At 45.5% G+C, this 14332-nt stretch overlaps 1 protein-coding gene across 1 annotated transcript in view; it reads right to left on the minus strand.

The window, feature by feature from the left end:
- Positions 1-14332, minus strand: part of Baz1b (bromodomain adjacent to zinc finger domain 1B) — a 52711-nt gene that overhangs the window by 10049 nt on the left and 28330 nt on the right. The window contains exons 8-13 of the mRNA XM_090324187.1: positions 10219-10357; positions 8821-8954; positions 6391-6496; positions 5135-5233; positions 2910-3087; positions 2251-2433 (exon numbers count right to left, since the gene is read on the minus strand). Coding sequence (XP_090180313.1) covers positions 2251-2433; positions 2910-3087; positions 5135-5233; positions 6391-6496; positions 8821-8954; positions 10219-10357 — 839 coding nt within the window. The remainder of the gene's footprint in view (positions 1-2250; positions 2434-2909; positions 3088-5134; positions 5234-6390; positions 6497-8820; positions 8955-10218; positions 10358-14332) is intronic.

Below are 14332 nucleotides of genomic sequence, written 5' to 3' on the forward strand. Positions count from 1 at the left end.
TGCCTTACCTCTGAACCCATGTGATCTTTCCTGAATCCCACTCAAGAAGATGGACAGAGAACAACAGTATCAGCACCCCAGGGTGCTTGCCCACGAGCAGAACTGGGGTCAGTGAAGACAAAGCCCACTTCAGTTCACCTAGCAGCCTGACTCCTTCTTCCAGTGATGACCCCACAGTTGTCTGGGAAGTTCTATGTTGCCCTACGACCTCCAGACATGACACAAGTAGTCCTTTATGAGATGTCTGAGGAGGGAAATGTAGGGTGATAGGAGGCTGCAATGTCAAGAAAGGTCAAGGAAGCTCCGTGTACCCCCGCCCTGTCCCTGTTCTATGAGCTCCTCTACCTGCGCTCCTAACCAGCACCCACACAGGGAAGCCTCGTCCAATGCTGACCGCACTATGAAAACCTCCATGTAGCCAGTGGAGGCAGCGCCCTAGGACCTGCACCTGACACACGGACGCTTCCTTCTGCCTGGCTGGCTCCAGTCTGCACCTTCCCAATCTCAGGCTCCCACGTGGCTACCTTGACCCCCAGGAGCTCCTGGCACCAGACGATGGATTGAGAGTCAGCAGTGGCTGGCAGGGAATTCTCACAAGTGCTACACAGCGCAATAAGCCCTCAGGTCATTAAGCGGCGCACAGGAAACACAAACTGCACAGTCCCAATTAGAACATGGTGGCTACCAGTGGCTGCAAATGTGGAGAGTGAAGCACTGGGTGAGAAGATGAGGACGCCAGAGACAGACGCCGTGCTACACTCCCAGCACTGCGGTTAATCCACAGAACTGGTAAAGCAATCATAGGACATTCTGAACCGTGTGTACTTCATATAACTTTCAAATCACTTTTCAGAAGATAATCAGGCTCAGAGTGGTGCTGTGGCTCAAAGTGTAGAGTGCCAGCCTTGAGCGAAAGAGCTTAGGGACAGTGCTCAGGCCCAGATTTCAAGTCCCATCACCACTACCACCACCATGGACAACAACAAAAAATGAAGACAGTTAAGCTCTAGGGTGGGTGGGTATGCATGTGTTGAGTTGTGGGGGGAGGTAGCACAGCCCTTTGACCATAACCCCATATTCCTAGAGACATAGACAGCTGTGCTCTACAAGCCAGTTTTTAAAACATCAAAAATATCTATTCAGGACAAAATGATACTTTAAGGAAACACCAAGCCGGGGCGGCTTATAAACCTACCTACCTACTTGGAAGGCTGAGATTAGGAAGACTGGGGTTCAAGGACAGCCTCTGCAGATATTTCTTCTCAAGAAGAAGCTGGTTGGGCACCAGTGGCACATGCTTGTAATGCCAGCTACTTTAGGAGGCTGAGATCTAAGGATCATATTTCAAAGCCAGCCCAGGCATGGAAGCTTATAACCCTTTTTTTTGCCAGTACTGCAGCTTGAACTCAGGGCCTGAGCACTGTTCTTGGGACGTCCTCAAGGCTAGCACTCAACCACATGAACCACAGTACCACTTTCAGCTTTCCTATGCATGTGGTACAGAGGAATCCAACCCAGGTCTTCATGCATGCAGGCAAGTACTAGGCCAAAATGCTGGCCCTGAAACTCTTTAGTTGTTGGTCGTGGAGCTTGAACTCTGGGCCTGGGCATACTATCCCTGAGCAGTTCAGCTCAAGGCTACTGCCCTACCCCTTCAGCCATAGCACCACTTCCAGTTTTCTAGTGGTTAATGGGAGATTAGAGTCTCACAAACTTTAGTGCCAGGGCTGGCTTTGAACTGCGATCCTCAGATCTCAGGCTCCCGATTAGCTAGGATTACATGCATCAGCTGCCGAGCCGGCCCTGAGACTCTTATCTCCAATGAACAACTGGAAAACCAGAAATGGCTTTGTGGCTCAAGTGGTAGGGTACTAGGCTTGAGCTAAAGAGCTCAAGCCAGGGCCGGAGCTAAAGCCCCATGACCAACAACAAAAGCAATAGCAGCAGAGCTGGACATAGCAGCATGCCTGTTATTCTAGCAACCATAAAAACTTCTCACAGGTGACTGTGCCTAGGCACAGCTGGGCAGGGAGTGAAACCCTATCCCCCAAAAAAGCAAAAAAATCAGGACATGGTTAGAGCACCCTCCTAGCAAGTGCACGGCTCTGAGTTTAAATCTCAGGACACCTCTTCCATTCAAGGCTCAGGGCATTGTGCTCAAAAGCAGCTAAGATGTAGACATAGGGTTAGAATAATTGAAAACCAAATCACTGTTTTCTACATCACCGTAAACTTATAGTGACTAAATACCTTTGCTTCTTCTACCATTTTTTTCTCTTCATCCACTTCCTCAGTTTTTGTAGAATCTTCACTCTGGAGTTTTCTTCTCTTCTGCTTAGGAGCCATGAAGCCTTGAAGAAATTTCTTTATCACACTTGCCTGAAGGGCAATGACACACTCACCAAAATCCTTCAGCTTCTCTAAGGAAATGACCTACAAGAAATGGTTTCAACATTAGACTGAGTCCAAGAAAGCATGTGTGGATGTCAATGCAGTGTCTCCAGCCAGGCTCAAAGGGCCACCATGTAGTTTACCCCCGTCCCCGTGCTCCAGAATGGACACATTTAAAATCATCGACTACCTCCTCCCCAGTGAGGGGATTCACAGCAAGGTCATGCAGAAGCCAGAAAACTGCCATCCACTCCAGGAACTTGAGTCCGCACTATGTGCAAGAGACCGTGGGACATACACAGATAGATAGTCAGGAGCCAGCTAGAGCATGTCATCAGAATTGTGGGCTTTGGAGAGGACTGAACTCAGGGCCTCCAGATAAAACCAGGCTCTTCAACACTGCTCTCCAGTCCCACAAGGCACGCCAATTTAAAAAATACTACATTACAGAAATATAAACAAAAAATCCCGTACATGTGTTTGGGGACAGCAGCGTGTCTCCAGGGTGCCGTGCTTACCCGGGCTTCAAACTCTGATGTTTCCTCCACATAGCCAAGGCCTCCCTTTTGCAACCTTGTGGCTACTTCAATGAGATCGCTCCTGAGGAAGTTCAAAAGCTCCTGGTTGCCATCACAGGACCTTAGACCCAAATTTGGCTTCCGAGCCAAATGAATGGAGTGAATGATATCATGGTACCTGTAAGAGTGGAGGCAAAAGAAAAGAGAAGAAATCTTTTAAAGTGCTCAGGAAATTCCAATTACTTGGGGCTGGGGGCATGGCTCAAATAGCAAAGCCCCTATCTAACAAGTAGAAGGTCCAGAGTTCAAATGCCAGTACTGACAGAATCCTTTTTTTTTTTTTTTTTGTCAGTCCTGGGGCTTGAACACTGCCCTTGAGCTTTCTCAAAACTAGCACTCAACACTTAAGTCATAGCACCACTTCTGGCTTTTTCTGTGTATGTGGTACCAAGGAATTGAACCTGGGTCTTTGTGCATGCTAGGCAAGCATTCTACCACTAGGCTATACTCCCGGCCTGGGAAAACTATTTTTTTGGTGGGTCGTGGGACTTCAACTCTGGGCTTGGGCGCTGTCCCTGAGCTCTTCAGCTCAAGACCAGCGCCCTAACCCTTGAGCCACAGACCACTTCTGGTTTTTTGGCGGTTAAAATTAGAGATAGACGAACTTTAGTATCTGGGCTGGCATTGAACTGCGATCCTCAGAGTAGCTAGAATTATAGGTATGAGCCACTGGCACCTGGCCTGAAATTTTTTAAAATTTTCTCCCAGTATCTTTTGGCAGTTAGTTTATTGCCAGTTCTGGGGCTTGAGCTCAGGACCTGAGCACTGTCCTTGGGATTTCTCAAGGCTACAGCTGTACCACTTGAACCATAGTACTACTTCTGGCTTTTTCTATTTATGTGCTACTGAGGAATCAAACCTGGGTCTTTGTGCATGCCAGGGAAGCACTCTACCACTAGGCCAATCTCCTGGCCCCACTAGTTTTCTTTTTCTTGTATAAAATTTAAAGATGTTCTCCATTATGAAACAGGTTAAGCCAGTGACTCATGCCCATGATTGTTCTCAGGAGGCTGAGACCTGGGGATCACGGTTCTGGGAATGGTCATGCACAGTGTACCACCCCATCGCCAGCTGACCAGCCTGGTGACACCGCAGATCTCTCATACTAAGCAAACAGAGCTCTGTCTTCTCCACCGGAGACCCTGAGCTTTGGCAGCATTGGTAGGAAAGCCAGTGGTGCCCTTGGCCCATGGGCGCAGTTACTCAAAGGACTCATCTTCACTTCTGAAGGTGTTGGCGTGAGTTTCATACTCAGTTCACCTCTGTGCCTCTGTGTGTGTCTGAAAAGCTGTAAGCAGCCAAGTTCAAGTGGCTCTAGTTCTCGGCACCAACTCGTAAACATGGGTTCTTTGAGGAGCACTGTTTCTGATAAACCTGCAGCAATAACTTCGGAAAACTCCAGAAAGCAGGCTTTTTGTTTTTTCTTTGAACTCAGGTCCTCACACCGTTTTTCTTGTTTTTGTTTTGCTATGGCTGATGCTATAACCTGTAAGCCATGTCTCCAGGCTTTCTTTATGCTGGCCATTCTGGAGATGTGATCTCCAGACTTTACTGCATGAGCTGGTTTCACAGTATCCTCAGATCTCAGAGTCCTGGGTAGTTAGGATATGTATGAACCACTGGCATCAGACTTGGTTTTTGGTTTTTGTTGGTACTAGGGCTTGAAGTCAGGGCCTGTGTACTATCCCTGAGCCTCTCTGTGCTCAAGGCTAGCACTCTATGACCACTTGGGCCACAACACTACCTCTAGCTTTTCTGAGCAGTTTATTATAGATAAGAGTATCACAGGGCCGGGAGTTTGACCTAGTGGTAGAGTGCTTGCCTAGCATACACGAAGACTGGGTTCGATTCCTTGGTACCACATACATAGAAAAAACGCTGGAAGGGGTGCTGTGGCTCAAGTGGTAGAGCTCTAGCCTTGAGAAATGTCCAACTCAGGTCCTGAGCCCAACAACTGGCCAAAAAAAAAAAGTATCAGAGTTTTCTTGCCCAGGCTGGCTTTGAACTGTAATCTTCAGATCTCAGCCTCCTGAGCAGCTATAATTACAGGTATGAACCACGGTGCCCAGACGGCTTAAGTTTTTATATAATAGTTTATCAACAAAACCTAAACCTATTACTCAGCTATTTGTACTTACTTTGAAGGGAAGATTGTGAGGCCTTACCTCTTTTCTAGTCTGTCTTTCAGCTGACTTTCTCTTATTCCCTGAGGATGAAGGCAGTTGAGCAACTCATCCAGCTCCTTCTGACTATCACACAAAAACCTGTGGGGGCAAAAACGGGTGTTACACCTCTGAGCAAGCAGGAAAGGGATAAACATGTGGTAGTAAGATTGGAGTAAAGAATTCCAAACCCACTCATGGTTTAATTTCTTAGAACAATAATTTTTCGATTTCCATGAGGTCTAATGACACTGCCAGACTCCATTCCTGGCTTGAAACAGCAGCATGCCAGGTAGGCCAATGGCTACAGGAACTCATACCTCTCAACTAAGGAAAGTTCACTAATAAACGATGTGCAGGTGTCGCCTTTATCAATTAAATTCCCAAACTTTAATAAAATTCCATTCAGGAAAATGATCCAAGAGCCTCCAACACTTTCCAGGAAGATGGGATTACAGATGGGATCCACTGGGTTCACTTACAGCAGTGAGTTTTCTTCACTGCTATCTGGGTTCGGGGCCACTTGATTGTTTGACTTTTACCTTTACCATTTAAGGCAAGCTTCCTGTCTAACTTTTTTTTTTTTTTTTTTGTCAGTCCTGGGCTTGGGCTCAGGGCCTGAGCACTGTCCCTGGATTTTCTCAAGGCTAGGGCTCTACACTTGAGCCACAGCATCACTTCTGGCTTTTTGCAACATATGTGGTGCCGAGGAATCGAACCCGGGTCTTTATGCATGCTAGGCAAGCACTCTACCACTAGGCCAAACTCCTGGCCCTTCCTGTCTAACTTTTATAGCTAGTTATTTTGGAGATGGGAGTCATAAGGACTTTTCTGTCCAGGCTGGCTTTGAACTGTGATTCTTAGATCTAATGAGTAGTTAGGATTTCATGTGTGAGCTGTTAGTGTTTAACTGAAGCAAAAGTTTGCCAGTCCTGGGGCTTGAACTCAGGGCCTGGGCACTGTCCTTGGACTTTCTCAAGGCTAGCGCTCTACCATTTGAGCCACAGCACCACTTCTGGCTTTTTTTTCTGTGTATATGGAACGGAAGAATCAAACCCAGGGCTTCGTACTTGCTAGGCAAGCATCTCCCACTAGGCTATCCTCCTGGCCCTAAAGCAATAGTTATGACATACAAAAAAAAATAAAATAAAATAATCAAAGTAACACTAGAGGTCCTTAATAGATGTTACTATAGTCGATGCTCTTTCTTAACACTTGTAAGGTCAAAGAAAGAGCAACCAAAATGATGCTCACGTTACCATAGGTTCTGTCCTTGCTTGGGTGTGGTGGTCTCCACAGCAGTGCCCCCTGCTGGTGCGTGGTGGGAATTCTTGGTTGCATTTTTCCCTAGGTTGGCTTTCTTACCTAAGACAAATGCAAACATCAGTTAACTGTTGTTCAAACAGGCCATATGCCACACCACATCCAATAACGACCTAGATCCTGCCTGCAAAGTCATGCCATGTAGTCCATGCTAACGTCTCTGAAATGTTCACCTTACACTCACTAACAGTATATTACCTGGCTCGCATGGTTGCATCAGTAGAAAGCATAGCTGAAAGTTTTATTTTCCCCCAAACACCCACTTTAATGTGGACCGCATAACACATTAATGCATTTTCAACATTTGCTTATCAATCTCCAATGGGTCTATAGGAAGAAACTACACAAGAAAGTGAAATGCATCTTTTTTTTTTTAGTTCTCAGCCAAATTTTGGGGAATATTTCATCTTAGAATATAGATGACCAAGTAACATATAAGAGCGCGTGAGTTTATTCCTTTCATGTGATGTCAACAGTGAAAGCTCCTGAGGTGAAATTTAGCCAACAGAACAATTAAAATGTTCCAGAGGACTCCTGGGGACACACGAAGGGTCAGGAATAGTTAATTTTGTAAATCAATTCCTGTGTCCTAACACATGACCTCAGCACAGACAGACATACTTTCTGTTGTTGTTGTCAGTTGTGGGACTTGAACTCTGGGCCTGGGCGCTGTCCCTTAGCTCTTCAGCTCAAGGCTACCACCCTATCCCTTGAACCACAGTGCCACTTCCAGTTTTCTGGTGGTTAACTGGAGATAAGAGTCTCACAGACTTTTTTTTGTGCCCAGGCAGGCTTTGAACCGCAATCCTCAGAGCTCAGTCCCCTGTGTAGCTAGGATTACAGATGGGAGCCACACTCCCAGTTAGCACAGACATACTTTAGGACAATATATCAAAGCCTATTTTTAGGATATCATAATAGTTTAGGCCTTATCTAATACTAATACTATAATGGATTGTCCCCTCTGCCCCCATTCTCTTCCCCTTAACTTGAACCAACTCCCTTGAAATATTAGCACATAGTCTGTTTAATTATCTCAGTATAATAAGGTAACTCTGAAGAGTCATCACCATTCAGAAACATGAGAAAACACACAAACAGTACATCTGGTGCCCCAGAGCTCAGGGGGCTAAAGCAGGAGGATAAAAAATTAAGGGGAACCTAAGGTACATATCAAGTTTGGTCGTCCAAGTTATATAGGAAGACCTGATGTCAAAACAAAACCAAACCTCTGGATGCTCTAGAAGTAAAGGAGAGGTTCCATGTAAAGGAGTTGAGAAGTCCCAAGCTCTCAGGGGCCAGTGTTAAATAACTATGTAGGATTTGACTTCCAACAGCGGTCATGAAGTTTGCTGGGCATCCATCGGTGGCTCGCATCTCTAATGCTAGCTATTGAGAAGGTTGAGATCTGAGACCCAAAGTTTAAAGTCAGCCAGGCAGAAGGACTGTTGAATCTCCCCTACCCCCCTGCCGTTTGTTGGCGATGGGGCTTGAACTCTGGGCCTGGGAGCTGTCCCTGAGATCTTCAGCTCAAGGCTGGTGCTCTACCACTTGAGTCACGGTGTCACTTCTGCCACTTCTGGTTTTCTGGTGGTTCACTGGAGAGAAGAGTCTCACCGACTTTCACATTCGGGCTGGCTCCGAACTGTGATCCTTGGCTCTCAGCCTTCTGAATGACTAGGATTACAGATGTGAGCCACTGGTGTCTGGCAGTACAGTGAACTTCTTACCTGCCATTAACCACTAAGAAGCTGGAAGCAGAATTGTGCTTCAAGTGTTAGAGCACTAGCCTTGAACAAAAGTGCTCAGCGACAGCACTCAGGCCCCTGTGTTCAAGCCCCAGAATCAAAACAACAACAACAAAGCCTGAGGCATGAGGATTGTGCATTTAAGGCCCACCTGGGCTGCATAAATGAGACCTTGGCTCAAAGAGGCAAACACCTGTTTTGACTTAAGGTATTTCAGCTTTGGGAGGGCTAACAAAGGTAGAAGAACAATGAAACCCATTAAAATGGTTTTAAAAAAGTGGGGAGTGGGAAAAGGGTGAGTGACCAGACCCAAGAGCAGAAATGTCACAAGGAAGCTTCCCCTTGTACAAATAAGATTCACTAATGAAAAGAAAGATGTTTTGAGCTTTCCAATGTTTATCATGAACATGCTACGACTCAACACAATACCACCTGGAGTGTAATCTACCAGGCTGGCAGCCTGAGCCTGCAGATGCTCTCCTGCAACGGTGGGCAATCGACAGCCACACAACTACGGTCCTTGAGCATGCTGTGCTGCTCTCAATGTATTCGTGACACTCAGGGCAGGTTAAGACACAACTGCACTGCAAGTGGAGGGACAGGTGCACTCGTACTCACTTCGAGGACAGAAATCCTTGTCGGGAGAGTCTGTGCGGTCTCTGCGACGATGGTTGAACCGGTAGTCGATGCTGTCATGCACCCAGCCTTTCTCAATGAACAGTCCAGGCACTTCATCGGAGAAGAGCCAGTATCTACAAATCACCAGCACGTATTAGAGTACAGCATGATCTGGAGGGGGGCTGTTAGGTGACTTCACTGCTGGAGAAACTTACTAGAGCCTGAGGAAACATTTCTAGACAGCTGCTTTGCTCAGAATTGCAAGAGGCAAAGTAAAAGGTATTACAATTTTTTTTGAAAATTAAATGTCTAATTTTCACAACTCCTAATATTTATCTTTAGGTTCTACACAATGCCTACACTTAAAATATATAGCCATTTTAATTAATTAATTTTTTGGGGGGTCAGTCTTGAACTCTCAGCCTGGGTGCTGTTCCCTACCTCTTCAGCTCACAGCTAGTGACTGCTCTACCACTTTGAGTCACACATCACTTCCCTTTTTCTGGTGGTTAATTGGAGTTAAATTATCTCATGGACTTTTGTGTTCTGGCTGGCTTTGATCTCAGTCTCCTGAGTAGCTAGGATTACAGGTGTGAGCCGCTGGTGGCTGGCTTATAGGGCCATTTTTAAAAGGGAGGCACTGGCGATTCAGGCCCTGAAGTCCTAGTTACTCAAGAGGCTGAGGCCTGGAAGATCACAGTTGAAGACACAGTGTGACATGGTAGAGTAGCAGCTATGAGCAAGAAAGCCGAATGAGAGTGCAAGGCTTTGAATTCAAGCTCCATAACGGGCAGGCATGGATACACACTTACCATTTTAAAAGAACTATGTTTGGATTACAACTCACCTAGCATTATAATCTAGGTTTCACATCTGTGGTATTTTCAAGAGCCAAATACATTTCCTTTTGCCCTCCACATTGTAGGGTATGGAGCCCAGGGCTTCAAATGTGCAAGACAAGCCCTCAATCATGCAGCTTCCCCCTGCCTAGAAACCTAACTTTAGCATGCGCCACAGTCAATGTACAGTCAAAGTGTCATAACAGTTATGCTTCTATAAGCTGGATGAGGTGGATCACGCCTGTAATCCTAGCTACTCGGAAGGCTGAGATCTGAGGAATGAGGTTCAAAGCCAGCCAGGGCACTAATGTTTGTGAGACTCTGATCTCCAATTAACTATTAGAAAACCAGAAGTGGCACTGTGGCTCAAGGTGTACGGCAGTAGCCTTGAGCTGAAGAGCTCAGGCCCAGAGCTGAAGCAGCACAGTCAACCAAAAAAAAATAAAAAGAAAGAAACAAAGATAAATAACTGTTTCTAAACACAATGGCTAAATTAAAGGGAAAGTGTATTTAATACTTTCGTTTCCCAAGAGAACATGAGGGAAGCCTGGTGGCTGACCTGTTGTGGTTGCGGTCAGTCCCGATGGGTGTTCTCCGCAGCACCAGCTTGGCCTTGGCAATGCCCTCCTGGAAGGCCTTCTCTGCAGCCGCCTTGTGCTTCCGCACCCGCTCTTCTTCAGCTTCCCGCTCCAATTTCACTGTGAAGATTAAAACGAAAAACCCATACGAATTACACTCTGGTGGAGTGCTAACTTCCTTCTCTTAAGTTCCACCATGTGGTGAGAAACAACAGTGTAGAAGACACTCATCCGCCTGCTCGCGCTTCTCCTGGTCCTGGAGTTTTCACATCTCTCCTAATGGCTGGATGCTCCTCAAATGGGTCATAACATAAAATTAATAAAAGCAGAATATATCTGAAGAACTCAATAATTCAGCTTAGTATAAAGATAAATAACTTAAAAGGCTTAGCATGCATGAAGACCCAGGGTTCGATTCCTCGGTACCACATACGTAGAAAAAAGCCAGAAGGAGGGCTGAGGTTCAAGTGGTAGGGTTCTAGCCTTGAGAAAGTCCAAGGACAGTGCTCAGGCCCTGAGCTCAAGCCTAGGACTGGCAAAAAAAAAAAAAAAAAAAGAAAAAGAAAAAAGTACCAGAGTACATGCTAATAAGCTAGGAAAACTCTCTACTGAGCACTTGAGCTATTCGCCAGGCTTAGGTTTTTATGTATTTTTATTTGTTTGAGGAAACGTTTTGTTACATTTTAGTTAGGTCTGGTCTCAAATTCATGATCCTCCTGACTCTGTGTGTCAACAGTGACCCTTATTACAGGTGTGTAGTACTATGCCTGACCTGAATATCATTTTCAATTACTCAGTAAGCTGTCCTGTAATGATCGTAAGTTATTGCTCATCATTCATTATATGCACTTATTCTATCCAGATAGGATACAACAAAAAGGCCCAATAATCTTGCCTTTATGATTTCCTTATCACAAATCCTACTTATCCTTTCTCCTATGCTAAGATAATTCAGAAAATAACACTTCAGAAATTCAAGGAGTGACAACCTTTTAATGTAACAGAGATCAAGTGATAAAATTTGTCTACATGCTGAATTTGTATTGTATGTGTGCATACACATGTGTGCTGGTCATTGGCCTTCTTGAACCCAGGGCCTGGACATTGTTTTTGAGCTTTTTTATTCAAGGCTGGTACTCTACCACTTCACCATAGCTCTACTTGTAGATTTTTTGGGGGGTGGGGAGGTGGGGAGGGAAGGAAGATGGGGGGCAGTCCTGACTTGAACTCAGGGACTGAGCACTGTTCTTGGGCTTTCTCAAGGCTAGAGCTCTACCACTTGAGCCACAGTATCACCTCCAGCGTTTTTCTATGTGTATGGTATCAAGGAGTCAACCTGGGTCTTTGTGCATGCGAGGCAAGCGCTCTACCACTAGGCCAAACTCCCAGCCTTCTACTTACACAGACTTTTGATGGTCAATTGGAGATAAGAGTCTGATGAATTTTCCTGCCTAAGCAAGCTTTGAACTGCAATCCTCAGATTTCAGCCTTCTCATCAGTTTATTGGAACATATATATATATTTTTACCAGTCTTTAACACTTAGGCCATGAGTCGGTGGCTCACACCTATAACCCTAGCTAGATGGTGAGAGCTGAGAATCCCAGTTGGAAGCCAGCCCAGACAGAAAACTCCAATTTAATCCCTCAAAGTGAGCCATGAGCAACAGCTCGGGGACAGCTGGGAGGATAAGTTTAAGCCCTATTACACAGAAACAAAAGAAAAACAAAAAACCCCTGAGAAGCGCGCACACACACACACACACCCCATACATACATACAAAAACATGTGGGGCTGGGGCCAGGAGTTTGTCCTAGTGGTAGAGTGCTTGCCTAGCATGTACAAAGACCCGAGTTCGATTCTTTGGTAGCACATACATAAGCCAGAACTGGTGCTGTGGTTCAAGTGGTAGAGTTCTAGCCTTGAGAAAACCCAGCGACAGTGTACAGGTCCTGAGTGCATGCCCCAGGACTGGCCAAAGAAACCAAAGTGGGACTGGGAATATGGCTCAGTGGTAGAGGACTTACCTAGCATGCATGAAGCCCTGGGTTCAATTCCCCAGTACTACACAAACAGAAAATGCCAGAAGAAGTGCCATGGAGCACTACTACTACTCAAGTGGTGGAGCACTAGCCTTCAGCTCAGAGAAGATCAGGGACAGAGCCCAGGACCTGAGTTCAAGTGCCAGAACTGGCAAAAACAAACAAAGCAGTATAAAAAGACTTAAAAGGCCATAGTGAAAATAATAAGCTTAAAAAAAAAATCTGCTTCAAAGACGCTTGCTTTCTAATGAAAGGAGACACAAATATGGAGTTGGATGTGACAGCAGAGCTCACAGATGTCAAGAACAAAAAGTGCTGGGCAGGGGCCGGGAGTTTGGCCTAGTGGTTAAAGTGCTTGCCTAGCATGCATGAAGACCCGGGTTCGATTCCTCGGTACCACATACATAGAAAAAAGCCGGAAGTGGTGCTGAGGCTCAAGTGGTAGAGCTCTAGCCTTGAGAAAGTCCAAGGACAGTGCTCAGGCCCTGAGCTCAAGCCCAGGACTGGCAAAAAAAAAAGTGCTGGGCATCAGTGGCTCATGCCTGTAATCTTAGCTATTCAGAGGCTGAGAGCTGAGGTTCAAAGTTCAAAGCCAGTCATGAGGCTCTTAGCTCCAATTAACCACCAGAACACCAGAAGTGGCACTAGCCTTAAGCTGAAGAGCTCAGAGACAGTGCCCAGGCCCAGAGTTCAAGCCCTACAACTGCCCCCCCCCCCAAAAAAAAACAAACATTGGCCAGGAGTTCGTCCTAGTGGTGGAGTGCTAGCCCAGCATGCTCAAAGACCTGGGTTCAATTCCTCGGTACCACATATGTAGAAAAAAAAAAGCCAGAAGTGGTGCTGAGACTCAAGTGGTAGAGTTCTAGCCTTGAGAAAGTCCAAGGACAGTGCTCAGGCCCTGAACTCAAGCCCAGGACTAGCAAAAAAAAAAAAAAAAAAAAAAAAAAAAACCAAATGGGGCCGGGAGTGTGGCCTAGTGGTAGAGTGCTTGCCTAGCATGCACGAAGACCTGGGTTCGATTCCTCAGTACCACATACATAGAAAAAAGCTGGAAGTGGTGCTGAAGTTCAAGTGGTAGAGCTCTAGCCTTGAGCAAGTCCAAGGACAGTGCTCAGGCCCTGAGCTCAAGCCCAGGCCTGGCAAAAAACAACCAAACAAAGCAAAACATTTTGGACATAAAAATACAAAGTGAATATATTCTGCAAACTACAAAACATCAAAGAAATTAAGTATCTATATAATCGAGAAAGCATGTTTATGCATCAGAAGAAGTTAGATGGCACTACTCTAAAAACTCTTTCGTAAAATGTACACAACCCCTACCAAAACCCCGAATGGCTTCTTTGTAGAAACTGTAAATAATGATTCTAAAATTCCAGAGACCAAGAATAGCCAAAACCATTTTGAAAAATAAGAGCAGGACAGAACACTGACACTTCTCCATTTACTCCAGAGATAAACACCGGCAGCTTGTGCCTGCAATATCAGCTACACAGGATGAGACCTGAGGGGTTAACAGCTGGAAGCCAGCTCCAGCAGAAAAGCTTGATTGAGACTCTAATCTCCAATTAACCAGCAAAACCTGGAGGTAGAAGTATAGAGGTGTAGTTCAGTGATAAGAGCACCAACCTTGAGTGAAAAAAACAAGCAAGACTGCAGAGACTATGAATTTCAACCCTAGTACTCTCCCTCTCAAAAAGACTGGAACTGGAGGCATGGCTCAAGTGGTTGAGTAAGAGCATAAGGCTGAATAAAAGCTCCAGTACTGGAACAAATAAACATTTACTACTACCATTACTACTACTACAAAGCAAAATATTCAAGAAAGCTGGACACTAGTATAAAGGTAGTCATATTAAGTCAATAAATTAGCACCCATACCTGTGGTCCTAGCATCTAAGAGATCAAGGTGGGACTGCTAGTTCTAGGCTATCCTGAGCAACATAGAGAAATTCTGTCTCCAAAAACAAGCGAACAAACAAAAGAATCCAAGTAGTAGAAAGCACAATCAGAGGGCAAAAATAAACAGATCTGTTGGTAGTGATTCTGAACAA

The sequence above is a fragment of the Megascapheus bottae genome, chromosome 34 (genome assembly GCF_031878675.1).
Source record: "Megascapheus bottae isolate mThoBot1 chromosome 34, mThoBot2.hap1, whole genome shotgun sequence".
Taxonomy (NCBI): Eukaryota; Metazoa; Chordata; class Mammalia; order Rodentia; family Geomyidae; genus Megascapheus; species Megascapheus bottae.